The 26,517-nt window shown below is 51.2% G+C and overlaps 4 protein-coding genes across 4 annotated transcripts; 2 read left to right on the forward strand and 2 right to left on the reverse strand.

The window, feature by feature from the left end:
* The first annotated feature begins 619 nt into the window (after positions 1–619).
* On the forward strand, positions 620–7,306 carry LOC131290346 (AMP deaminase 2). The gene is made up of 6 exons (XM_058319495.1): positions 620–791; positions 1,010–1,232; positions 3,773–4,068; positions 5,258–6,089; positions 6,160–6,745; positions 7,016–7,306. Exons 1-6 carry the CDS (start codon positions 620–622, stop codon positions 7,304–7,306), a joined length of 2,400 nt encoding a protein of 799 aa, XP_058175478.1.
* A 710-nt stretch (positions 7,307–8,016) lies between these two features.
* Positions 8,017–18,484, reverse strand: LOC131291439 (transmembrane protein 94). The gene is made up of 10 exons (XM_058320650.1): positions 17,094–18,484; positions 16,890–17,027; positions 16,084–16,128; positions 14,297–14,426; positions 13,993–14,152; positions 11,532–11,628; positions 10,744–11,448; positions 8,676–10,136; positions 8,269–8,636; positions 8,017–8,210 (listed from the first exon to the last, which is right to left on the reverse strand). The coding sequence occupies exons 1-10, from the start codon at positions 18,315–18,317 to the stop codon at positions 8,138–8,140; spliced, it is 4,401 nt and encodes a 1,466-aa protein (XP_058176633.1). The 5' UTR covers positions 18,318–18,484; the 3' UTR covers positions 8,017–8,137.
* A 1,109-nt stretch (positions 18,485–19,593) lies between these two features.
* On the reverse strand, positions 19,594–21,478 carry LOC131290782 (poly(ADP-ribose) glycohydrolase-like). The gene is made up of 2 exons (XM_058319956.1): positions 21,355–21,478; positions 19,594–21,278 (listed from the first exon to the last, which is right to left on the reverse strand). The coding sequence occupies exons 1-2, from the start codon at positions 21,377–21,379 to the stop codon at positions 19,693–19,695; spliced, it is 1,611 nt and encodes a 536-aa protein (XP_058175939.1). The 5' UTR covers positions 21,380–21,478; the 3' UTR covers positions 19,594–19,692.
* A 1,642-nt stretch (positions 21,479–23,120) lies between these two features.
* LOC131290579 (chromosome-associated kinesin KIF4A-like) lies at positions 23,121–26,517 on the forward strand. Its single transcript, XM_058319737.1, has 3 exons — positions 23,121–25,268; positions 25,302–26,303; positions 26,479–26,517. Exons 1-3 carry the CDS (start codon positions 23,121–23,123, stop codon positions 26,515–26,517), a joined length of 3,189 nt encoding a protein of 1,062 aa, XP_058175720.1.

Raw genomic sequence — 26,517 nt, forward strand, 5'->3', positions numbered from 1 at the left:
CAGGAAAGCGGCAAACAAACAGAAGTAAGATCCCCTTCTTTGGCTCAATGAAGATAGCTGCGGTGTGTTAGTTTGCTTACCAAATCAGCTTGCAGCAAAAGCTCTTAAGGCGAGAGATAGGCAGGAGGAAGCTGTATCTTCGGGAACTGCAATCATTCTACGTGAGGGGCGAGTACGGGCAACTGTCTTTGCTTAGGACGTGTGCGGTCTGGAGCCTGATGAAGCTACTGTGAATGCCTCAAACAAATAGGCTTGAGCGTGGCTTGTGCTGCTTATCAACAACGGCAGCGTCTAGCCTAGGACTACCCTGCCCTATCGCATATTCTTCGTGCCTGTGTAGCGGCAGTCGAGAGTACCGCTCTCGACAAGGCGCCAGGAGAATGATAGATAGATGTGCACGCGAACCGATCCAGATTATAAGTTAGTGGCGCTCAGTTCGTCTCCGGATGACCATCACTGCATGTCATTTTTTCCTATCCCGCTGGCTTATACCGAATTTCTGGTTGTGGTGGTCGTAGTCTGCAAGATTTCATTCGCTGGAGCCAGTGTTTCTTAGTTGAACGGCTGGTGTTGCCTTAGTGGTCTTGTTCTCTGTGGTAAAATACACCGGACGTACGCAATGAGCCGGAGAAAAGAAATTAGCTTCAACAAAAAGGATTCTCGCACGATGCTGCAGGTGCTAGAGGATCAAAAAATAATGGAAGCGATGAAAAAATCGCGCACGGTCGGGCCAGAAGTTACGACAAGCTTCCCAGCAGCCTACTACCTCGCCGCCGACGACGCAGACGAGGGTACTGTGGTGCGCGGGCATTTTTTGTTCCTGCTAACATCTCCTATGGAAAAGTAGTTTCAGCGATGAACCGATAATCTCCCATGATAGTGTATACTTGAGATTCAAGTGTTTGCGTGGAATTGGAGGAGAATGCACAATCATCCAGCGCAGCCTGGACACATCCCATCAGGCTTAACTTTCGCCGGCCGCAATCTCATGCTTTATTCTCTTCCACAGTTCAGGGCAATGAGTCCCCGGCGAGTCACGCCGTCGCTAGCGCTGGTGGCGGTGTTGGGGGTGGTGGGGGTGGCGGCGGTGGACTCGGCGGTACCCTCAGCCTGTCCCAGGAGGATATTGTTGGCGTGCTGCCGAACGAGATATCCGCCCCGTACGAGGTCCCGCAATTCCCGATCGAGCAGATCGAAAAGAAGCTGCAGCTGCAGCGTCAACTGAACGCCAAGTAAGTATCACCACTACCAGTACCGCTTCCATCGGCCGATCGACTGCATGACCTCTGGATCTGACCAGATAGAGACATCGCAGACGGCATCGACGCACGGAAGGGATCAGTCTATTTCCTCTGTAGTGATAGGCACGATTTACGCTTTTTCTGTCTAACAGTGCATCTTAGTGTCTCTCTATTGGTTGAAGAGAAACCAGTACACCAACGCCATATTTCTGGAAGGAATAAGAAATTTCCACCTACGGTTTCCCACAGGTGATGATAGTGTCGAGTATTGTAAGTGTAAGGATAATGCGCCTACAACTAGTGTTGTATAAAGTTGCACAGAACAGTGCTGAGCAACCTATCTAAATCAAGTGAGCAGAGCGAGCCATCTAGCCCAGCAAAGTGTTACTGCTCAAGTGATTCAGTAAACTCAGCTGTTCAGTAAACTCCTAAGGTTCTAAACTAAACTGTTCAGTAAGCTCCCCAATCTCAACTGCACAGCTAGCCTATAAAACTCATTAGGTTTTTATGCTCGATAGTTCCTGGATCTTTTTAGAAACCATAGTTTGGTGAGCCTACTGAGCCATCTGACAAGTTGAGCTTGGTGAGTCTCCTAAGCAGTTGAGTTTAATGCATCTCCTGAGTAAGTGAGTTTACTTAGGCACTAACTTGATGCAGAGCCAGAGACAGTTTGCTGAGTTAGGTGACTCATCTGGTGCTTACCCAACGTTTTCCAGAATGTAGTGTCGAATTGGGATCAACTTGCCTGGCCAGTCGACATAATAATCATTCTTTGAAGGGCCTTCAAAATGGAGAAGTTGTTGTTTACCCTACAGCGACCAGAGGAAACCATTGGGGAGCTTTAGCGCGGCATCTCTAATGGAAGGTAGTAATGTTACACTAACGAGATCTTGTGCAGTCACCTTCCCTCCGGTGGTGATTAATCATAATTAACAGTTCATTACACTTGCGGAGCGACATAATGTTTGAAGTACAGTTTCAACATGCAACGGAATGGTAACCGGGTGTTGTTCCAACCTCCGACATTCGTTAATACCTTGCCTGGTTCTAAATGGTCGCTTCACTAAGTGGCTCACTAGTACTATTCCTAAGGACGAACGCACGGGAGGGGTCTGCTAGTCAGCGTGGAAGCGTAACAAACTACTTCAACTACTCGCTCCTCCTCCAGCTTCCTGGTTTATTGGTTGGAGTGGGGGGGGGGGGGGGGGGGGTGTTTTGAATGGCAGTTGACATTGGCGAACGTAAATAGCGCCAGTATCTTGCGTGAGCGGTACTTAAACTGATGTTAAAGCGAACGCTCGCCAGCCGCGGGAAAATATGGATACAAAGAAACACAGCAAGGATTCCATTAGGATATTCTCTTCCTCTCGCCTGCTTCCTCGTATTCGTTGCCTCTGGCAGGACTTGGAAAAGGGGCGCTCAATTTTGCCCCTCCCCCCCCCCCCCCCCCCCCCCCCATTGGCCCCACTCTAGCGTGTCGTACTTTTATTTTTCGTGTGGTTCCCTTCTGTGTTCCCTCCACTTTCCTTTTTGCATGTCGTTTTCTTTTCCTCTTTTTCCTCCTTCGATATGTTTAATCCAATTTAAACAATCGACCACTCAACCGGCACGGCGGCGTCCGCGTGCACGACCAGGGGCGATCCAGTAGTACCGATCCCGACCTGCCCGGAGCTTGTGCTGGCCACGGAGGACTCGACGGTTGCAAGCTGGTGAACCATGCTGGGTAGTGCCATCGATACGAAGAAGTGGCTCTCCGAGTGGGATCTGCTCAGGTTGGTTTGCAAAACCCCCTATATCAAATCGACGTGTAGGTCCAAGTCGACTTAGCGGCCCACCGAAGCGTGGAGTTTTTTTTTTTGGGGTTTGCCAAAGAACTGAAGCTCCGCACGGATCTCTGCACACCCCTCCACCCGTGGGTGGTGTGTGGTGTTGTTTTCCCGGGCGCGTTACGGTTTATTAGCACGGGTCTATTTTTGCACCTTCTCGTTATAACTGCGTACCCCATCTTTGGATGTCGATACCGATGTCGATGCGCACACAGAGGGGTTGATAATTAGTGAATTGGAAAATCGCTTGTCCGATCAATTAATCAATCGAACCGATCCGCGTTGGGAGTGCCAAAGGGACAGGGAAGAGAGAGAGTCCCGTGTGTGTGTGTGCGTGGGTGTTGTTTGCGGGTAGGTGGGTGTGTATGACGTGCACATTAACCTCCCCTGGTGTCACCGGTGTCCGCAAAAACTCACCGACGTGTCGATGACGCCCCCGATGACGATGATGGATGCTCCATTTCAGTGTTGTCGCGTTGTTCGCTCCGTCCAGTTCACTTCGCATATTGATTGGGTGCGAGCGCATCAATCACCTACCAGGCAGGGGTAGGCAACGCGAAGTCGAAGAAATCCTCCCTTTTTAGTTGATACCGAATACACACTGAAGAGGAAGAAGGTAGCGCTGAAAGTTGAGACAGTTACTATAGAGTTCCGGGCCTACGGGAACTGATACTGATAGCCACCGCGCTCGTATTTCGTTCGCAGGGTGATGGAGCAGGATCGGCACTCGATAGCTCCGGAAGTGCACCCGGACGAGCAGCTGCCGTTCGACGAGCACGACTTCGTGGCGCACTTCCAGCGCGTCTCCATTTCCGGCGAGGACACGAGCGGCGTGCCGCTGGATGACCTCGAGCGCGCCTCGACGCTGCTGGTGAAGGCGCTCGAGCTGCGCGAGAAGTACATGCGGAACTCGCACCAGGTCTTCCCACAGACGACCGCCCGCTTCCTGAAGTCCACCCACTCCAGCACGATCACGCACCAGGAGCGCAAATCGATTGCCGGTAAGTAGGCGGGAGAGGGGCCGAAGGTCCAGGGGATGCGTGGAGCGAGGTGTGAAGACGGTACCTTATTTTAGCTCATCACATATTGCATATCCGTTCTGCAGCTTCCTCAACAACACGCACGGTAACGTTTAGCGCTCCAGTTCTTTTTCACTCTTTCTTTTTACCTTTAACCTTTCTTCTCTGTCGTTTCTTTTTATCAGCGGGTCCGTTTAATTTATCTCTCTATTTCTGCTGGAGTAGTTTTAAATTTATTATTTCATTTCTTTCGTTTTATTCTGTTCTATTTTTATTCACTTTTTTCTCCGTCCTACCTCTGGGGATACTCCGCTGTGTTCTGTCGCTTTCTACTACATTTTAACGGCTTCGGCCTGCCCCTGGACTGGGGTTGTCTCAATCAACGCCACCATCGAACATACACACACACACACAAACACCCAAAAACTTGCTCACGCAATGGTTAGTCGGTGTTGAGTTTGATTTTGTTGGTTTTGTTTTTTGTTAGTTTTGAAAAAGCGACAGTTTTTTTCTGTTACGATGTTTCTTTTCATGTGTTTTTATACTTTTCTAAATATCTGTTGCTTTATTCTTTTCTCAATAGTTCCCTTTTTTTAGCTGTACTGTTTGCTCTCCGTTCCCTTGTTTGGTATTTATTGTAACTAATTGTTTTTAAAACAAGTTATACATATAATTATGTTGATTTCTTCCTCCCTGTATGTTCATTTTGTTTTTATCTCAAAATTTTTGTAGTATCTTGTAGGTACATAAATTAGCTTTATTTTGATGTTAAAGGTTGGTTGCCACATAGGTTGAGAACCACTGACATTGGTTGGTTGTGTGTCTAGTCTACTCCGTTGGTTTGGTTTTACCATCGTGCTAATCGCTGTAACAAACTGAAACGTTCGGTTGAACACCCTTCCCCCGCACCCTTACAAAACAGGGGGAGACGAGGCATGGTGCGAAAGGTGGAGGATAGTTATGTGTGTGTGTGAGCGAGTGTAGAAGAAAACGGCAAGATGAAAATAGGCGATAGGGTAAGGAATGGTGTGATCGCACGGCTCGTTGTACTTAACATGTAGACAGTGGAGAGAATAATAATGTAAATGAGTATACTGGCGTTGAACCCGGCCTTGCTGACGACTTTTCTTATCTATCTACCGCTACCGCCTTTGGGCCGTGCCACCCGCAGATCATCCAGTCAACCCGCCGCAGAGCACGCAGTCGCCGTGGGTTATCGAGATACCGGAGGACCTGAACTACAGCGTGCGGGCGGTGCACGGCGTGTTCGAGGTGTTCCGGAGCGAGGAGACGGAGGAACCGCTGCCGTACCACTACCCGCGCCTGCCGGACTTTGTGCAGGACATGCAGATGATGTGCTCGATGATTGCGGACGGGCCGCTCAAGTCGTTCTGCTATCGCCGGCTGAGCTATCTGTACTCCAAGTTCCAGCTGCACGTGCTGCTGAACGAGCTGCGCGAGCTGGCGTCGCAGAAGGCGGTGCCGCACCGGGACTTCTACAACATCCGCAAGGTGGACACGCACATCCACGCGGCGAGCTGCATGAACCAGAAGCATTTGCTGCGCTTCATCAAGAAGACGCTGAAGAACAGCGCGGACGAGGTGGTGACGGTGACCAAGGGCAACCCGATGACGCTCGCGCAGGTGTTCCAGTCGATGAACCTGACCACGTACGACCTGACGGTCGACATGCTGGACGTGCACGCCGACCGGAACACGTTCCACCGCTTCGACAAGTTCAACGCGAAGTACAATCCGATCGGCGAGTCGCGGCTGCGCGAGGTCTTCCTCAAGACGGACAACTACCTGAACGGCAAGTACTTCGCCAACATCATCAAGGAGGTGGCGAGCGACTTCGAGGAGAGCAAGTACCAGAACGCCGAGCTGCGCCTCTCGATCTACGGCAAGTCGCCGGACGAGTGGTACAAGCTGGCCAAGTGGGCCATCGACGGCAACGTCTACTCCGACAACATCCGCTGGCTGATACAGATACCGCGGCTCTAGTGAGTACATGCACCGCCAGCGCGAGAGAGAGACCCGCTTCTAATCGCTTTTGTTGTTGTCTTCCCACAGTGACATCTTCAAGACGAACAAGCTGATGAGCTCGTTCCAGCAGATCCTGGACAACGTGTTCAAGCCACTGTTCGACGCGACCAACAACCCGAGCCAGCACCCGGAGGTGCACACCTTCCTGCAGTACGTGATCGGCTTCGACTCGGTCGACGACGAGTCGAAGCCGGAGAACCCGCTGTTCGACGGCGACGTCACGCCGCCGGCCCAGTGGACGGACGAGGAGAACCCGCCGTACGCGTACTACATCTACTACATGTACGCCAACATGACCGTGCTGAACCACTTCCGGGCGGCGCGCGGCATGAACACGTTCGTGCTGAGGCCGCATTGCGGTGAGGCCGGCCCTGTGCAGCATCTCGTCTGCGGCTACCTGATGGCGGAGAACATCTCCCACGGGCTGCTGCTGCGCAAGGTGCCGGTGCTGCAGTACCTCTACTATCTGGCGCAGATCGGCATCGCCATGTCACCGCTGTCAAACAACTCGCTGTTTCTCAACTACGACCGCAACCCGTTCCCGGAGTATCTCGCCCGCGGTCTGGTCGTCTCGCTCTCGACCGACGATCCGCTGCAGTTCCACTACACAAAGGTGAGTAGTAGCTGAGCAGCTGTAATTACACTGAGAATGCTCTTGAAGTCAGCTTTGTTTTCCATGAACACTATTTATTTGCTTGTCTCAAACAATCTGTATAAAACCCTTGCTTTTGTCCACTACCATATGTCGGTGTGGCAATGGAAAGTTGGATATTATTCATAGCTAAGTCTAGAGTTTGACATCACTGATCTAAAGCATGAAGCGAAAGATCCGTGTACCTTGAGGACTATCGTCTCAATCGTCTTTCCGCTCTCGTCTCCGCAGGAACCACTGATGGAGGAGTACAGCATTGCGGCGCAGGTGTGGAAGCTCAGCTCGTGCGACATGTGTGAGCTGGCGCGCAACAGCGTGCTGATGTCCGGCTTTCCGCACAAGATGAAGCAGCACTGGCTCGGGCCGAACTACACGCGCGAGGGTGTCGCCGGCAACGATATCACGCGCACCAACGTGCCGGACATCCGCGTTGCCTTCCGGTACGAGTCGCTGCTGGACGAGCTGGCGAACATCTTCAAGGTGAACAACGAGCAGAAGATGCAGTACGCCTCGCAGCAGTAGCCTGCCCACTCCCCCTCCCTTTTCGCCTTACACGAATTCAGGCTAGAGTATCCACAACAACCCTCTACTGGCCCACATTGTTTGCATGGTTGGCTGCCGTTTTCAGTGTTGCACCGGGTCCAAAGCCTTCCCGCAGATTGCCCTCCCCAACCCCCCCAGAGAAGTAGAAGTTTCGCTGCCGAGCGTCACAACAGGGCACACCCGGGGACGCCGGGTTTAGGCGACGAGAGCAAACTTGTTATTATAGAAGTTAAAACAAAGCAAACAAACATACAACACACATGAAACTCACCAAAACGCGAGAAAAAACAAACCCCCATTCAAAAGTGTAACAACATTTCTAACGATAATAAAGGACAACACTCAATAAACACAAATGAAAACAATAGCTGTTTGTACACGGTGTCAGCTTATTTGTTTATTGCTAAAAAATAGGATTTTTCTCATCCGATCCCCCCTACACGACATGCACGGTTGTCGTCGGGTGGTGGTGGTGATGTAAAGCAAAACCTAAACTAACCCGTTTTGCGTTGCGTCGAGCGAAAGTATAAGTAATAGTATGTATAATAAAACCAACGGAAAACCCTACCGACTTCTCCTTCCTTTTGCAGCAATCTATACACGGAGCTAACTAAACAATAAACTAAACTATAACTAATCTATACACAGAGCTAACTAAACTGCTAATCTAATGCGATATTGAAAGGGGCTATGTGGGTAAAGTATTGCACTACAGCTAGAGGGCGTCGAACACCGACAATTGCACATTTGTAGTTCCGACCACACATACACACACACACACAACATATACGGCTTGTCGCTGGTAGCGTGTTAGAATGGCGAGTTCATGCCGAGCTTGGTGCCGAAGTCGAGCCGCGCCCGGCGAATGTAGCGACTGTTGACCCTACGGAAAACAAATGGGGTTATTAAGAGGTTACAAAAAGGTGGTCGAGTTGGCTTACTTGATTTCCTCCCACTTGAAGATCTCGCTCGCCAGGAAGGTGGCGATCGCCATCAGCACGATGCAGAGTACGATCGGCCAGACGCGCTCCATCTCCTGCCAGAGGTAGTCGTCGGTGAGCAGCTGGACAACGGCGAGCGCCAGGTGCACCAGAAGGATGAGCGCGACCACCGACACCCAGCAGAGGTTGCTGAGCGGGCTGCGCCGGAAGCAGTTGTGGTCGCGGTGCACGAACGATGCCGAGATGGTGACGAAGTGCAGCACGGTGCCGAGCAGGATGAAGGACCGGGCGACATGCAGGTCGCCGGCGAGCGCCTGCTCCCCGCGCACCAGCACGCCGCCGACGGTCTGCTGATGTCCCGCCCGGTGCTGCAGCTGCTGGACGGCCACCCGGGCCGCGTCGGTCACGTCGGCGCCGACCCGAAGAAGGTCACCACCGTCGACGCCGCCAACACCGTCAACACCGCCGCCGGCAAACAGCTCGATCGGGTGCGACAGGAAGGTGCAGTAGGCGAGCACCAGCACGGCGATGGCGAGCGCGAACTTGAAGCCGTAGCACCACAGCACGAACAGCACCAGCCGGGAGCTGAGCGTCTTCTGCTTCTTGCCGGTGGCGCGCTTCATCAGCGCCGGGTCCGGCTCGACGCGCAGCAGCGTCAGCGCGACCAGCGGCACGACCACGCACATCAGGTAGAGCGCGTGCAGCGGCACGATCATCGGCGGCAGCGAGAGGCACGCGGTGACGGTGTTCATGATCGCCAGCGAGGCCCCGCAGCACGCCCAGAACTGCACGCAGCTCCACAGGCCGGCCATGAAGCGGCGCGACAGCTCGATCACGGCCACGACCGAAATCGGATCGTCGCGGCAGGTCGCGATCGAGCAGGCGATCGAGTTGAGGATGCGGCTGAGGTAGACCGGCGAGATGGTGGCGCACCGGTCCGGCAGGCGGCCCGCCGCCAGCGCCGTCCGGGCACCGGCCGACCGCGCGCCCGCCCGGTTGTTGTAGATGTTCGACTCGCTGTACGCCGGGTACTCCTGGCACACCTGCGGGTAGAGCGGCTCGATCGCGATCGAGCAGTCGCCCTGCAGGAAGATCTCCGAGTTGGAGTTGGAGGCGGACGAGCCGAGGCAGACGACGATCTCGCCGTACTGCTGCATGATGCGCAGCATCTCGCGCGTCGCCTCCGCCGAGCAGTCGGTGAACAGCGACACCAGCAGCGGCACGTTGTCCACGTTCTCCAGGTGCGGCCGGATGTTCTCGATGCCGCGCGGCAGCTTCGCCCGGTTCGACATGTCGAAGTTGATCGGTGCGCTCTGCTCGGTGCTGTCGGTGAGGCAGCTCAGCGATCGGCAGTGTCCCTGCTGTCCACCCTGCCCTTGCTGCTGGCCCGCCTCCTGCCAACTGACGGTCGGCGCCGTCGTGCCATCGGCAGGGACCGGCTCCGCCACCGTCGCCGGGGAAACAGCGGGGGCCGGCTGCGAAATAGCGCACGGTGCCGACGAACTCAGCGCTCGCGTTGCCTCCAGCGAAGTTCCCGTTCCAGGCGTCAGCGTCGTCGTCGTCGTCGTCGTCGTCGTCGGCTGCAGCAGATGGTTGCGCTCGCCGGGGGTCGGCGTGGGCGTCGGAGTCGGCGTAGGGGACGGCGACGGTGACGGCGACGAGGCGCGGCTGTCCGAGGCGTCGCTCAGCAGCGAGATATGACAATTCCAGCCACTCTCCAGGCCCATCTTCTCGGAAAACACACGCGACCGCAGCTCGTTCTCCTTGCTGAAGTGCACGAAGCGAATGCAAGCGCGCTCGAGCCGCTCGATCAGCTGTACAATGTCCGTCTGCGCCTGGTACTGCATCGTCACCATGCCGATGAACACCTGCCACCGCACAAAGAACAAAACGTCGGTCAGTAAGCCGCACGCTTGGCAAATGATACACCGTGTCAAACGTATTCTCATACACTTCATATCCTTTCTTCAAAATTTCGTACTATTGTACTATGTTTTCACAAGTCATTGAACATTGTATTTGGTTATTTGTGTTCAGTGTTCATCTTTAACAAACCGCCAAAAGTCAATATTTAGTCATACCAGGAACGTCAATTTGATATGACTATTTTTAAGTCCTTTCAATCTTTTTTTTATGTTTAAACGCCATTTGAATGGTATATTTGTACTGTTGATGTATTAGTTTTGCCTCTACAACTTCTCACCATTGCGTTAGTTTTTAGTAAAGTAAAAAAAAATCGCGTCTGCAAGAGCGTCATTTTTGATAGAAATGTTCCTATTTTAAGCTCAAAAGAAAAACATACCCTACATGCAAAACACATTCCAAGCACATTTCTAATTTTATGATGAACGTTTGCTATACTATACCAATATAAAATAGCCTATCAAATGAAAAGTATAGGATATTAATGACGTTTCCATTTGTATGAGAATACATGGGACACGGTGTAGAGTGAAACAACACGCTCGCGCTTACCTGATGGCACTGCATACGGTAGCACCCGTCCACATCTGAGATGTCGTCGTCCCGATTGTCGGTAAACAGCAGCGAGTCGGTGGAGATGGAGTGGTGTGCCAGCGGGGCACCTGCCGCACCACCTCCGTGCTGTTCTCCGCCGCAACCCGTATCGCACCGCGCTCCCGGTCCGGCTTTTCCATCGCCGGCACCTTCGCCCCCGTCGCCGTGGCCACCGCCGAAGCCCCCGCCGCCACCGCCGAGTGCGTCCACGAGCAGGTCACTGTAGTTTTCGCGCTGCGGATGCTGATGCGGCCGGTGCGGAAGCTGGTAGAGCGCTGCATCGCGCCGGTGCTTGCTCTCCGGTGGCAGCTCCAGGTAGGCGATGTTGCCGTCCCGCTGGCCCCCGGACAGGGCGCCCCGGATACCGTGGCGCAGCGGCCGGTAGGCAAAGGCGGTGCAGTACGCCGTCAGGGCCGAGCGCTGGTAGAAGTCCTGCGCCCGCTTGCGCTCCTTCTCCGTCAGCGGCTGCAGATCGTGCCCGTCCCAGTAGTCGTCGCAGCAGTCCAGCACGATGTCGGCCGTGCCCTGGGTCAGCAGCTGCAGCGAACCGTTGTTGATCTCGCGCATCACCACCGACAGCGAGTGCGGAAACGGCACCTTCACCTTCGTCGCCAGCTGGAGCGAACGAGCGAACCGGATGTCGCGCCGCACCACGTCCGGTTGCTGGACACAGGGCCGGGGCAAAGAAAGAAATTCGATAAGTGGTAACCAACCGGCACCGAGATGCTGCAGCCAGAGCTACGTACCAGATGCCGGTAGCTCGATATCTGCCCCTCCAGCTGGAAGATGTCGCGGGCCTGCGGCAAAAACCCGATCTGCTTCGCCAGCTCACACAGGCACCGGCTGCGGGCGGGTTGGGTTGTTCCGGCAAACGGGGAGGAGGGGGTAAGGAGGATAGCAACGTGAAATCAATTTAAATCAAACAAGTTCCGGAACCGTCTCCATACCAAGTCGATCTACGAGCTCGAGGGCATGGGTTGGAAATGAAAGGTTGCAGGGAAACACACTCGTGCCCACTCTTATCTCTTACGCCTATCTCGAAGGACCTCCCAGTGGAAATGCTTCGTCGATGGAGATGCTTTCCCTAGTCGGCTCATTTACCAGCCGATAATCTCCAACATCCCAAAGCAGTAGGCGAAATCATGCTTTGACACCTGTCGGATTCTGTCCGCTTTATCGACCAACGAGTGTTCATTTTCAGTTCACTGGATTCACTATGCAATCGACAACGTTACAAGTAATCGATTGATATCTAGGCTGATGGAGTAGATAGCTGTCAAATGTATACAAACTTCTCAAAAAGTGACCAATATTGAATGTTAAACGTTATCCATCGATATAGGATAAAAGTAGATTCATTTTTTATTGTGCTTTACTAGAGAATAATAACGAATGCGTAATACCATACATTGGCCTCCAAACTGCTTAATATCCCAAATGATTTACATTGAACTGGTTTTATCAAATGTTCGAATTAAGCAGTAAACGAGTGCTTAGATTCAATTGGATAACGACTAATTGGTAAAACTGAGCAAATAGTTGGTAAGTATTAGAAGTGGATTTCGAAAAACGTATCTTAACACGTTAAGCGCTACGTCAGCCCCGTGGGGCCGACAGTGTTCTTTCCCGTAAGCCGGCGTCGGTCTGCTCGGGCCGACAGAGCCCGTTGGGTAGGCCGGCGTTTCTACGAATCGCTGGCAGAACGGGAAGTAGTACAATTTGCGCGTAGCGCTTAACGTGTTAACCGCTCGTAAGACTCCACCAAAGGGGAAACAGGTCATCTGTCAAACCTCATCTAACATCGAGCTCCCACGGTGTTGAACTTTGCTTCAAAAACACCAGCGATCCTAGCGTGAGCACAAATCGACGATGCTGTGAAAACCACGCGCCCACCAACGATATGGCTAGAGAATTAATTGCAAACCAACACGCAACAAAACAATAGCACACAGCACAGCACTACAACCAACACTTTGGAGTGCAACATTTAGTCAACTACTAAGAACAAAAAGGTCACCAAAAGTTGCACAAATTAAAATAAAAAAGCATTCCACCCAAAAGAAGACGAAGAAGAAGAAAATAAACTGCAAACAGTGCCGTTCGATTACAAACTAGAATTAAATACAATACAGATTAAACTGTAACAGATTCGCACAATAAAAGAAAAGCACAAGTATTGGTAGGAAAGCCACCACTTTCGTTAGGAACCGAAAGGCGAAACACAGACTTTGGTGCATTAGAAACTGAAACAAGAACGGTACGGTGGGTATAGTTACGATATGCTTCAAATACCATAGCAGGCAATACCGGTGGCGGAAGTATTAGCGTAATATTTAATTAGTTACCCAGCTGGATTGTAACGAAATAATTAAAAATCTGGTGTGGTGATGGGAATCCTGAAGAGGTGGTAACAGGATACAAAAATAAAAACACATAAAACATAAAATGCCATGGAAGTGCTGTATTATGGTGTTGATCGATGTGTGTTCGTGCGTGTGTTTGTATGTGGTCTTGTTTTTTCAATAAAATTGTAAAACACATGGAAAGGATACAGTGTCGCATTCTTCCGTCGTTTGCATCGGTTTCAAGGTAGCATATATGCTATCAATAAGGGTCGAGGCGTTTAAGAACTTAAAACAACAAACTTTAAACACGTTTTAAAAACAACCAACGTTTCTTATTCCAACAACTTTGCCTACCTCGCAGTAGGAAAGTAACACAGAGTAAAACAGCCAATTAAAACGGTAAGAAAGGTGAGGCCAATCGAGAGGTTTAAGCGTATTGAACACTTCCAACACCGAAGATCGGTGTATAGTGAAAAGTGTGGCAGCAGTTACAAAAAAAAAAAAGAACGTTAAACGATATTTTTTAAAAACAAAACCAAACGTGAACTACGGATGTCCTGCGGGTAGGTTGATGGTGGTTGGTATGACGGGATGTGTGTTGGTGGCTTATAACGTATGCTATCGACATCGCACAAAACTCGCTCAACCGATAGGGATAGGACATGAGGGATAGGAGCAAAATAAATAGGAAAAGATGAATGGGAGATGATGGTAGACGTTTTGCTTGGCAAGGAAGTGGAAGTGAGCAACATAAACGACACATACGAAAATGGTAGACAGTACAGGAACAAAAAAAAAAGGAAAAAATAAAGAAGTAGTGTGATAAAACACCAAAACTAGACTCGGTATGTCTAGTACATACCCATGCATAAAGCAATTCAAACTCGACTCAACAATCGCATACCGATTGGTGACCGGAACTAGATCCTTGTCGAGCATCGCAGCTGCCGTCACGTGGCCGCAGAACTTGGCATAGTGCGCTTGCGTCAACGGGCAGCAGGTGTTCACCAGGATGGCAAGCCCTGCAAATGCAAATGCGAGAACAGATTTAACGAAACTGGATCGTGCGAGTGACGGCCCGGGGTGGAGGATCGTGTGCGCGTGTGCGTGTGCCACAAAAGCCGGAAACCGGAACTGGGGGGTGGATAGACAGAGGCGAACCTTACCGAGAGGCTTCAGCGACGTAAGGTGGTTCTTGAAATCGTGGTCGTCGAATTCGAGCTTGAACGGGCTGTGTTGATCGTGCGTTAGATCGAGTACTTCTGCGATGGCCCCCATCGGTTCCTTCTGGGAGCTCTGAAGGGAAGGCAGAATGCATAATGGGGAGAACAAGAAAGTTGCACAAACAAACCGAGCACGACGACGGCGATGACGACAACAGGGAATAGCGGGCAGTAATGGGAAGAGGCAAAAAGAGAAGAGAGGAAGAGAGAGAAAGAGAGAAATACATAGAAAACAAATCGAGACAGATAGAAACACAGGAGTACAAACGGCAGAACGTATTGCTTTCCCGAAACAGCTAGTGGTATATTAGCACGCATATCCTTAAGGCCATAGAAGTTGCACTAATAGTAGCTAATAAATTAACAAACTCAAAGCTAGCTCAAAGGACAGAACAACGCAAAAGACTTTCTCCAAGCAGATGCCGCACCATGTATTTACAAATCCAAGTGTATGAACCAAGCAACAACATGCTGCTTACTGCTATTAACCTCTTGATCTGATTACGTTTGCTCCTACTTAAATACCAGTATTATATAGTCAACATCAAAGCATAGTGAACAAAAATAGCAAACATGACAAAAAATGCTGCGAACGAATCCGAAAGAAACACTTCGGTTCCGGGTTTAAGATGCTCAAGAAATCGCTTCAATCAAGTTGCCTAATACTTACGAAATGGCAATGGACACTCGTTAGCTTTTCTCATAATTCATTTGTCAAACTGCTCTCTACATGTTCTCAGCAAACGCACCAAGTGCTATTGATTGTATGATAAAGCTTTTATTTGAAATAGAAAACTACAGACTGATTGTAAGTACTGGCAACGTTTATACTGGAATGGAAAGCAATACGATCCTAGCTCCAGCAACCCGTCAGAATCTCCTCTCGGGTCAGCTCATTTCCACCGACAAGAAAGCACAATGAAATAGGCGAGATAAAAGCGTACATACCAAACCAAAGAAAAGTAGACAAGGAGTGTAGGATATTTTCATTGCGATTATCTAAAGACTAGCTAAAAGATAGAGGCACGCAACAAACCGAATACATGTTTAAATGTTTCTGCTGAAACTATTAAAACTGATCACGTTTGCCCGAATGCACTAAGAGGTAATCTATATTATTTAATAATCTTTTAATCAACATTGCGCTAAATCACAAGCACGACCTTATGGAAAACACTGGAAAAAAGGAACCAGATTCTAGGATCGTAAATAACATATTGATTAAAACAGTTACATATAACATAACGCTTACGATGATAAGTACCGTATTTTTTCGTGTATAACGACCCCTTTTTAGGTCAAAAATGATCAAAGTTCGATTAAGAGGATCGTTATACGTGGACAAATACGGTTAGTCCTAAAACGTAAAAGCTTGCAAATGTTAGCATTCAATTCCACGTGATATTTTCATCGGTTGACCGGCCGAAAGCACACGTAGCAAACTACGGAAAAGAAATGTGCGCGGACATGGACAGGAAGCACAAGCGTTCCAAAAACGAACGTACAACCAACAAGCAACGGATCGTGTCGTGAGAAAGAGGTGACGTGGAGTAGAAAAAACAAACAAAAAGTAACAGCTAGTAAAGCAAAACACGAAGGAAAGGTTTGCTGCTGGAACGTGGTAAGATTTCCGCGGCATATACAAATATAGATGTATATATATAGAAATATAGTTGGGAAAGAAACAAAACGTAACTATACCAAACGAAAAACATAAATCTTTTAATCACCAGCTCGATTATATGTGATAGTGGATGGTAATGTTCCTGGCAGCACTGGAAAACAACATCGGTTTTGGTATTTAAATATCAGTAGATTTGTGTTAATGTTATTAAATGTTATCGAAAAGAAATCGGTAACTAAGAGGTAACTTATGATTCTATGTTTTGGCCACTTTTTCGGGTGGTAAAAATTTACATCCATGGTAAATGAACGGTGAGCGATACGTAACTTAAGTAGCACAAAAAAATGGTTACAGGTGGTTTGGGGGATATGGTTTGTTGTGATGTCGGTGTTGCATTTGCGTTCGGGTTTTGTATTCCACCGGAAGATGTGTCCGTTCCATTCCGGAAGTGGTCAGGGAAGTTCAAGCGACAGCGAACAACGGAGGGGAAAGAGAGTTGGAGCATGAAAAAGGAAAAGGGTACGACACACGCAATGGAGGGAGTAGGTTTTTAAATTTACCGAAAAAAGGATACAATCATAAAGGAAAACCAAATCGTGTTGCATAGACGGTGAAGCAAAGCACCCGCGAGTTCTTGCGTCGGATGTATGTTGGATGGGTCATGAAGGAGTAATTTCACTGTCCGCTACCATTCCGCATGTATTCGAGTGTGTGTTTGAATGGAAGATATGTGGAAAGATGTGTTCCTACAAAGTTGACGATGCAGAGAGAGAGGAGAGATAGTGATATATGGGTGTTGCAATGAGTTGGGGAAGGTGGTGGAGATGTTCGGTTTCGATTTGTTTTCAGGTTTTTACTTGCAAGCATATAAACGGATATACGTACACGAATATGTATACACGTGTTACGTACCTGCGAGTTGAGGCTACTCTGGTCGGACTGGTCGCCGGCAGTGTTTTCGCCTTCGCGGGCGTTCCGCAGGAAGAAAACCTTCTCAGCGGTCGGGTTCGGCCACGATAGAATGCCCTTTTTGTCGACGCAGCAGAGTGCCTAAAACGAGCAGAACGAGGATTAAGGGACCGGATGCGGACGGATGGTGGTGCTTCTGCACTTTACCGTAATGGTACCGAGCACCTGCACGACGCTGGCGCTGCGACCGAGCAGCTCCGAGCGGCCCTTGATCAGCTGCCACCAGTAGAAGAACACGGTTCGGCGTGGCAGCTTGACGTGGTCGAGATCGCAGGTGGGCGTATCGAGATCCTCCTGGAAGGACTTCTGCGCCTGGGCACAGATGACGGCCTGTGGGATCGAGAGGAGGGTTTCGAGGCGCGCGACACCCCATAGGTTGATCGCTACCCAGAGCAGCGGAAAGATCAGTGGCAGCAGTGGCAGTACGGCCGCGGTCGGGTTGAGCAGGCAGACGTTCATCCAGTCAGTCGGCAGCTTGCCGGCGAAGTAGAGCCCGACGTTGCGCAGCAGCCCGACCGAGCCGGTCAGCAGCAGGACGAGCCCGAAGCCCCAGCGCTGCAGGCAGTGCGAGACGAGAAGCTCGCGCTGCTGATTGATGATGGTGCGCGGCCGATCGAGGAAGCAGTCGAGCGACTTGCGCAGTATGTCGAGGTAGGGCGTCGCCTCGACGACACACACCAGGTCGGGTAGGGGTGAGCGGGCAATCGGCCGCACCGGCTGCTCGGTCGGCTGCTGCAGACCATACGTTTCGCCGCACTTGAAGCGTCGCCTGCCACGCACCTCGGTGCACGTGCCGGGCGACACCTGGCCCGGCCGCATCACGATGTGGTCACCGCGCACGAGCAGTGCCCAGGGTAAGTTTACCACGCGCCCATCCCGGTACGTCCACTGGAGCGTGACGCACGGCGACAGTGGGCTGCACAGGTGCGGATAGTTCTCGATCGTCCAGTCGGCGCACAGCTCCGCCCCAAGCCGGATCTCGTGCAGTACCGTCCGCACCTTCCGGTAGATTTCCGTCTTGCGCAGGTTGTTCTCGCGCACCACCACCGCCACGGTAAGCAGCAACAGGGCGAGCAACAGGCCAGCCGAGCAGTGGTACCCAGTGGAAGCCAGCGACAGGACGCAGGCAACGGTGACCAGTGTCGGGAACCAGCCGAGCGGGCTGGTCGCACTGTCGTCCGCGAACGTCGAGCGAATCTTCGCCAGCCAAGATAGGCGCCCGAACCGCTCCTCGTACCCGCTCAGCAGCGTCTCGATGTCGTCGTGCAGGCGCTGCAACGCCACCGTCGTCGACAGCCCGCAGTACTCCGCCTGCTCTGCCTCCGTCTCATTCGCGTCATCCGTTCCGGGTTTTGGCGGTTCGTTGCCCATCCTGACCGAACGATCCCGACGGCTACCATGGAACGAACACTACCTGCCCTCCCAGGGCAAGCGGCCTCGGTTCGGTTGACTCGTGGAGAAAACAAACGCCTACTGATTGATTGCGATTGAAACACCGTTACCTTCCCTCTAGGTTTATTGCCGTCGCCGTTCGGAATGTTTACGGGAAGGGTAGAGACTTTCGCCAGCGAAAATCACCCGTTCTATTGCACGTTTCACACAAAAAAATACATATTTTTTAAAGTACACACAGACAACACAACATCAAATGACGGCGAAGAAGGACCATATCACAAGCCACGGGTTACCCTTCCTCTGTCCCGGGAGGGGGAGATTTTTCTTCCGTTCCACACAAATACATGAATTAAAAGTACATTTCGTCTAAGCTGCAAGCCGCCGAAGGGCACTGGCATGCAGATAGGGCCACAGTCCGAGCTACGCGGACACAAAACCTTACACGTCCGTGCCCGTCGAAAAGGAAAATTAAACCAGCGGGATCACCTCCCGAACGCGAGCAGAAAGTATTTTTGATAACACACCGTAGCGATGGGCTTGTTGAATCGCGCCAGTAGCTCCGGTGTGGAGCGTCAGAGCGCTCCGGAAAACGTACGGAGCGATACCGGGAAACGACCATATTCATTAACCCTAGCATCCCACTAGCGGTCATTTTGACCACAAGGCAATTTTCATTTTTAATACCTCGAAAACGGCTCAATATTTCTTCACCTCTCCATCATTCTGCTAGCTCGGTCACGTTGACGATGTCGGAGCATTTCATAAAGAGCAGTCATTTCGACCACAGGCATTCATGCAGGATTCCAAAGCAATGTACTCTAGTGGTGAAACAAATAAAATGATAAGAATCGTAATTACGTTGAGTCGTTTCCAGGTTCTTCTACCGAATCGGAATGGATTTGCCAGCTCACAGTTGGCCCCTCGCTAGACGGTACGATTTGGCCCTCACATCGCCGTTAGCCCTTCGGGAACGGATAATAACACAAGCTGTTTTGTTTACATTTACACATGTAACAAGGAAAAGGGCTTTCGTTTGGATTTGTTTTACATCAGCACGACTTTTATCATCCCTTCTATCAAAAGCTAGGAAAACATTGGAAAACCCTAACCAATAGGTTAATAACTCAATATGATATCGATCATGTTGTCCATTACTTCATGTGCCAATTGAGCGCTTCATATAACTAAACCACTCCGTGATATGTTTTCTTTCAAGTTTTCTTAGGGAACACGGGGACCGGTTCGATCAAAATTATTTTAATGGGAAATAATTTATTGTACAAGATGAAACAAGATATTGGAACAGTTGGACTAAATAATGATAACTTCAACGGAGAGACCAAACGAATCATTACCGGGCCCGTGGATTTGATTCCGCGAGGCGTTGATAGATATAGTTGTAAACGTTTGATATCCCATGGGATGCATCGTCTGCACCGTATCGCACCAGTAGCTCGTACACGGTGGCCACGGACACTCGCCGTTCGGTCAGGAAGGCGTACAAATTGCATAGTTGTTCCTGCAGATTGCGCTCGTTGCAGGTGAAGTAGAGCAGCGGACGCTCGGTGACGCAACCAACCATCAGCTGCAGAAGTGCCTTGAGGGGTGCCGATCCGCCGAACGCACCGCAGCCCCAGTTGCCAGTGGCAATGCCGGGAGCCGGTCCGGGCAGTGGGTGACGGAAGCCGACGTACGCTTTGTGCAGCTCGCGCAAAATAGACCGCTCGCTGTACTGGTTCGTCGAACCATCGACTACCTTAAGCGCGTCCAGCCCAACGATGTAACACTGGCGACGTCCGCAAGCATCCCGTGGAGTCTCGTCTCGATGGTCGTCGGCGAACGTGAACGTTGCCGCATAGTTTTCGTACGTGCTGAACTGCTCCGCGCCGAGCACGAAGTACGCCTCCGTCTCACGCAACGACTCGAATAGCAGCCGGCCGACGAGCAGCTCCGGGCAGATGACGCATCGTATCTCTTCTTGCACACAGCCGTTGCCGATCACGCCGCCTCCGAGGAACCGGTTCGCGAACACCATCTGCAGCAGGCCAGTGCCCTGGTCCTCTATTGTGCCCTCGGACGACACGTGCAGCGGGGCGCGCTCCCGGTCAAATACGTGCTCGACGGTGCCCCAGTCGAGCAGTGCATGCTTCGGTACGTATCGCCGCTCGTACGTTAGCACACCGGTGGGCATGGCCACGCAGCAGACTCGCCGAAAGTAGTGGCAGAGGCACTTCAGTTTTTCGACCGCCGACTGGGACGTACCAGCGAACAGTGCCGCGAAATTTCCCACCGAAAAGCTACGCGCCTGAGCCGGTCTTGGCTGCGGAAAGGTGCAAAAGAATGCGTTTGCCAGCAAACAGGCGGCCTGCTGCTGGGTCATGGAAACGGCGTGGTTCTGGCGTTGTGTCAGCAACGGGATCGGCGCACGGAACAGCTCGGTCAATCGCAGCGCCAGCTCTGTCATTCGCCGTAACGTATCGCGAAAGAAAGCAACCCGCTCACTTTCTTCACACTGCTCAAATAGTCGGTGCAGCGCAATAAACTGGTATCGTGTCCGGTAGTCCGGATTATACAACACGATCGCCGCCTCCAGCTGCCTCGCATTGGTGATTGGCCTCTCAAGCGCACGGCGTACCAGGTTCCAGCGACTTTCGATGCCGGACGTACCGTCCGCGTTTCGCATCACACACTTGGCGGAAGTCGGTAGTCGCACTTTGGCTGCACCATTTGTCGCCGCCTCGCTGGACACGTAAGGCGCGGGAGGCCCTTCCGCCCCCACTTTGAATGGCAGTTCATACAGCACTGTGTGGCGCTCGCTGCGTTGTATTTTCTCCACGTGAGGCAACTCGTATGCTCCCCGATGCCGGTAGATAGTTTCCAGCGGACAATCCTTTCGTGTCTCATGCGTATCCCCGGGATCGCTACTGGAAAGCAGCTCTGCCAAAAGTAAAGCAAACACAACTCTTATTTTACTTAATTAGACTTATTGTAGAAGTCAACAATAACAGCCTACCGTTTGCTTCCGACGAATCCATCATAACATAGTTTTACCCCTGTACTTTAGCAGTGGAACACCGGACAGCGCACGGGACACCGTGCTTTTGCGAATAAAATGTTTTGGCTGCAGCTTGTTTCGGGGTAAAATACAAGCATCGGGCAGCGATTATAAGTGTTTGCACTAAAAACCAAGAAACAGTGATTTTGTTTAATTCGAACGAGCGCCAATTTGTTGATCGCCAGTCCCAATGAAAGTGACAACTTGTAGAAACATGACAAGTTTTGTTTTTTTTGTATGCCACGTTCTATCCACCTTTTATATTTTAACGATTTTATATTAAGCATCTTAAAACTTATTTTGGTTTAAAAACAATATTCTAGCATAACTTGTCGTGAACATGTGCAGTCGATGACTTAAAATACGTACCTAGCGTCATGTTATTTCAGCAAAAACAAACTATGTATTTCTTTTTAACTGGTCGAATATAAGCTGTCGGCAATAGCGGTAGGGTTTCCTCGTGAACGATAGGTTCCGAATGGCGTTAGAAAAATAATAAAATGTGTGTGACTGAGATTCATGCGATTGAACCAAACGAAATGAGAATAGATATGAAAATGAAAAAATCAGCAACATCATAAACGTCAAAATCAAATTTAGCCGATGCGCAGTGTCACATAGAATAACATTTATTGTATAGACCATGGCCTAATGTAATACTCATTAATAATGTAATATAATGTAATAACAATAATGTAACATCAAGATTACTAAACACTAGACAGGTTGCGACAAGCAGAACATTTTTACCGCTTGACGATAAAAAAATGAAAGAAAAATTTGACAAACAAGTTGGAATGGTTTGTTGCGCTGCTATTTTCAATCAAAGAAGGCTTTAACCAGATTATTAAAGTTAGCGGAGGGACATATTCACAATTCCACGAGAGCAGGCGTTAAGAGAACTCGAAATTTATTGAACACAATCTTTGAGTACCGGTGTGCCTGTAGCCGGGCTAAATCCTCGATAAACTTCGTAAACGATTTTTAAGTTCATATCATTCTTCAAAATCAACTCATTGTACACATTGAATCCTTCCTCCGATTCTATGATTTAGAGCAATGTTGTTTCTCACATCTTACGCATATCACAACCTATACGGCCATGGTCCAAGCAAACCAAAAGAATATTAAAAGAGAAGCATTTTTATGCGAGCCACTAAATAATCTCCATCGTTCCTGCAAACCGCAACAACACCACCGTTATTTTGACAGACAAATTGTAAACAAGATATTCAAAATGGTTCCGAGCAAAACTGCTCTGTCGCAACCTGTCTAGTATTTAGTAACCTTGATGTAACATTAATTATGTAATAACATTGTAATATTCATTAACCGTAGTAAAGACCTTGGGCCACAGTTGATCAATGTCATTATAAATGTCAAAAGCGACATTTTGATCAATGTCATTATAAATGTCAACAGCGACATTTTGAACGCTAACCGCCAAAATGGCAGTGACGCGCAGGTAGCTAAGACGTTCTTTTTCGTTAAAGTCTATTATTGATGGTGATTTCTTGTAATGTTTAGTGTTCTTGATATAGCAGTCGGTGTGTAACTTCAAAAACAATAGATTTAACCATTGATATTCCGATACGGTAAGAAATGATCATGTTTGTTTGCTATGGTTTGTTTCGCTGAATGTGGGATCTTTCTAACGTGACTTCCAATATCAATTTCAATCCATTATCAAACATTCGTACCAAAAAGTGACTGCGAGCAGAGTGATGGCTGATTTAAAGACGGTGCAGGTAGCTTTGCGCGTGCGGCCAATCTCGCAGGCCGAATTGACGCGGGGTAACGACAGCGTCGTGAAAGTCATCGGCCGGAATGAGGTGATCATCGGCGACGGTAAGCTAAGCTCGGAGCGGTTCACATTCAACCACACCTTCAACCCCAACGCGACGCAGCTTGAGCTATACGAGCAAGCGGTCGTGGACCTGCTGGAAAAGTTGTTCGAGGGCTACAACGTCACCATACTGGCGTACGGACAAACCTCCTCGGGCAAAACGTACACGATGGGTACGGAATTCAAGGGCGAGCTGAGCGACGACGTCGGTGTGATTCCGCGCGCGGTAAAGGACATTTTTCGGGTCATCGAGACGTCGGCGAGCGAGGGCAGTGTCACCACTAGGGTCTCCTGCTCGTTCATTGAGCTCTACCAGGAGACTGTGTACGACCTACTGTCGGTTAACCGTCAGTCGATCGAGATACGCGAGGCAGCGGGCGAAATTGTGCTGCAAGGGTTAACGAAGGTTCCAGTCGATTCAGTGCAGGCCACACTCGATTGCCTGCGGCGTGGCGCAACCGTCCGGTGCGTAGGGTCGACAGCGATGAACGAAGTGTCCAGCCGCAGCCACGCTATATTCACCATCAACATCCAAAAGGTTTCCCCGGACGATCCGCAGTCGGTGGTCCATTCAAAGTTCCACCTGGTCGATCTGGCCGGCTCGGAGCGCTCGAAGAAGACGCAGGCAACGGGAGACCGGTTTAAAGAGGGCGTAAAGATAAACCAGGGTTTGCTGGCACTCGGCAACGTGATATCGGCTTTGGGTTCGCTCGCAATGGGTGGCTCTACTGGTTCGGTACACGTCCCGTACCGTGACTCCAAGCTCACCCGCCTGCTGCAAGACTCGCTTGGTGGTAATTCGTACACGCTGATGATCGCATGCATTTCACCGGTGGACTACAACCGAGAAGAGACGCTGAGCACACTACGGTACGCGGATCGTGCCTGCAAGATCAAGAACAAACCGATCGTTAACGTCGATCCACAGCGCGCACATATCATTCAGCTCGAGGCAACCATCGCCGAGCTGCGTCAGACGATCGCTAAGCTCCGGGGTATTGAAGGCGCCGAAGTGGGGCAAAATAATCGCTCGCCCGAGACATGCGGCAAATCAGCATCGAGCAGCAGCATCCTTAACGATGCGCGGCTGCTGCAGCTGGAGGAAAAAAACCGCATCCTGCTGGACAGGATGCAATCGATGCTGCCACATTTGGCGACGAAAGAGATGCGCGCGTTGGCGGCGGAGAAGGCGCTGGAGGACATTGAGGCGAAGCTCGAGTTACAAGCTGCTGAAGAGGGCGAAGAAGACGGAGAACAGGACGAAAGTGCTTGCGTCGATCAAATCCGGCCTCGCACTATGGACTTCTTGAAAAGTGTGGTAGGAGAGACGTTGGTATCGTACCGACAAGAGCGCAATAGGTTACAACTTCCGGCGGCCGATACGCGCGAGTCAGTCGGGGGCGAAGCCGATGCTGACTCACAAGTTTCGCAATCGGAGGCCATGCTGCAGGCATCGGACAGCCACACGCAGCAGCAACTGCGCATGTACAACGAGCTGAACGAGCTCAACTCCATGCTAGCGGTGAAGGAACAGCTGGTCCGGCGCTTCCTCGGGCAGGGCGATGCCGAGTCGTCCGTCGTCGCTACCCGGACGTGCCAGCTTCGGGCACAGCTGGAGGAGCAGGAGAATACCATCCGAGCGCTGGAGGAGCAGCTGGCCGTGCAGAACGAGCAGCTCAAGAGCACAAAGGCGAGCGACAAAACGTCGAAGCTAGCCGAGGAACGGCGTCGCAAGGTGCGCCAGCTAGAGACGGAACTGGCCACGCTGCGCCAGCGGGCCGTCGCCATGCAAAACCACCTAAAGCAGAAAGAGAAGGACTGCCTGCGCGTGCCTGGATTGACCGCCGAGATCAAGGCGATGAAGGCGGCCCGCGTCCAGCTGTTGAAGACCATGCGAGCGGAGCAGGAAAAATTCCGCCAGTGGCAGCAGACGCAGCAGAAGCAGATCTGCCAGCTGGAGGCGAAGGATCGGAAGCGCCAGCAGGCGATTCAGAAGATGGAATCGATGCACGCGCTGCAGAAGCAGGTACTACTGCGCCGCATGGACGTGGAAAAGAAGGCACTGCAGCGCAAGATGGACGAAACGGCCGCGGTCAACCGGCGCCTGAAGGCAGCGCTCGAGCGCCGTAAGCCCACTGCCGGCGGCGGCGGCGGACCTGGTGCGGATCGGTCAAACCTGCGGGGCGCTGAAGCGATGCACTGGATTGACCAGGAGCTCGAGCTACTTCACAGTGCGGTAGAAGCTACGGAGATGCTCAAGCTGCTGGAGCAGCAACGCGACGAGGAGTCGGTGCAGCTGGCCGTCATGAAAGCCGAGGCAAGCGAGGAATCGGCCCAGAACGGGAGAACCGAGCAATCGGTGGGCGATCTGCAGCGGGAGCGAATCGCGAACTTTGAGGCCTCGCTGCGCGTCCGCAACGAGACGATTGTCGATCTGGAGCAGAAACTCCAATCGGTGAACATGGACGAGCAGCTGGCGACACTCAGCAGCACGCTGGCCACGCTGCCGGAAACGCGCGAAGTCATGCGCCGGCTGCTGGACGTGCTGGTGCAGAAAGATGTTGTTTTCATCCGGGAACGCTTCACGAAGATGGAGGCCCAGTGCAAGCAGACGGTTGCGAAGACGCCCGTCGCGGATCGCAAGCAGCTGTCGACGTTGACGCTCATCAAAAACATGGACCCGGAGGAACAGTACCGGCAGCTGTTGCAACGGTACAAACTTCAGCAACAGTGCCACAGCGATCGAACCTCTGCGACGGGCGGAGACGACGAACTCATTGCTCTAACTGAGCATGTCCTGTCCGACTCGAGCACGCTGCGCGATGAACTGAATCTGTTCAAGGCGAGCTACAAGCTGCTGCAGGCCCAGGTCGACGAGCTACGGGCAAACGGTGCCAGCAGACAGCCGGTCTTCAAGAAGCCCAAACTGTCAAAGGTGAATGAGCATCTACTGGACGACGATCTGGATGAGGCGGAAGAGCACTTCCTGGAGGAGGAATCAGAAGAAGATCTCGAGCGTGATCCAACATTCCGCATGACGCCGCTTGCAAAGCGCAAAAAGGTACCTACCGCAACGCCGTTTCATCAGTGTGCAGGTGGAATGCCTATCTATATTTTATTTTTCGTTTCGTTCCGTTTATTCAGCCTGAGCCGGTCGTGCCTTCGACAAACGATTCATCATCGTCTTCGGCAACAGCGTCTGCCCACCTACTAAACACCACCGTTGCACACTGCAGCTGCGCCGGCACATGCTCAACGAAGCGTTGCGGGTGTAG

This window comes from Anopheles ziemanni, chromosome X (assembly GCF_943734765.1).
Source record: "Anopheles ziemanni chromosome X, idAnoZiCoDA_A2_x.2, whole genome shotgun sequence".
Classification (NCBI taxonomy): Eukaryota; Metazoa; Arthropoda; class Insecta; order Diptera; family Culicidae; genus Anopheles; species Anopheles ziemanni.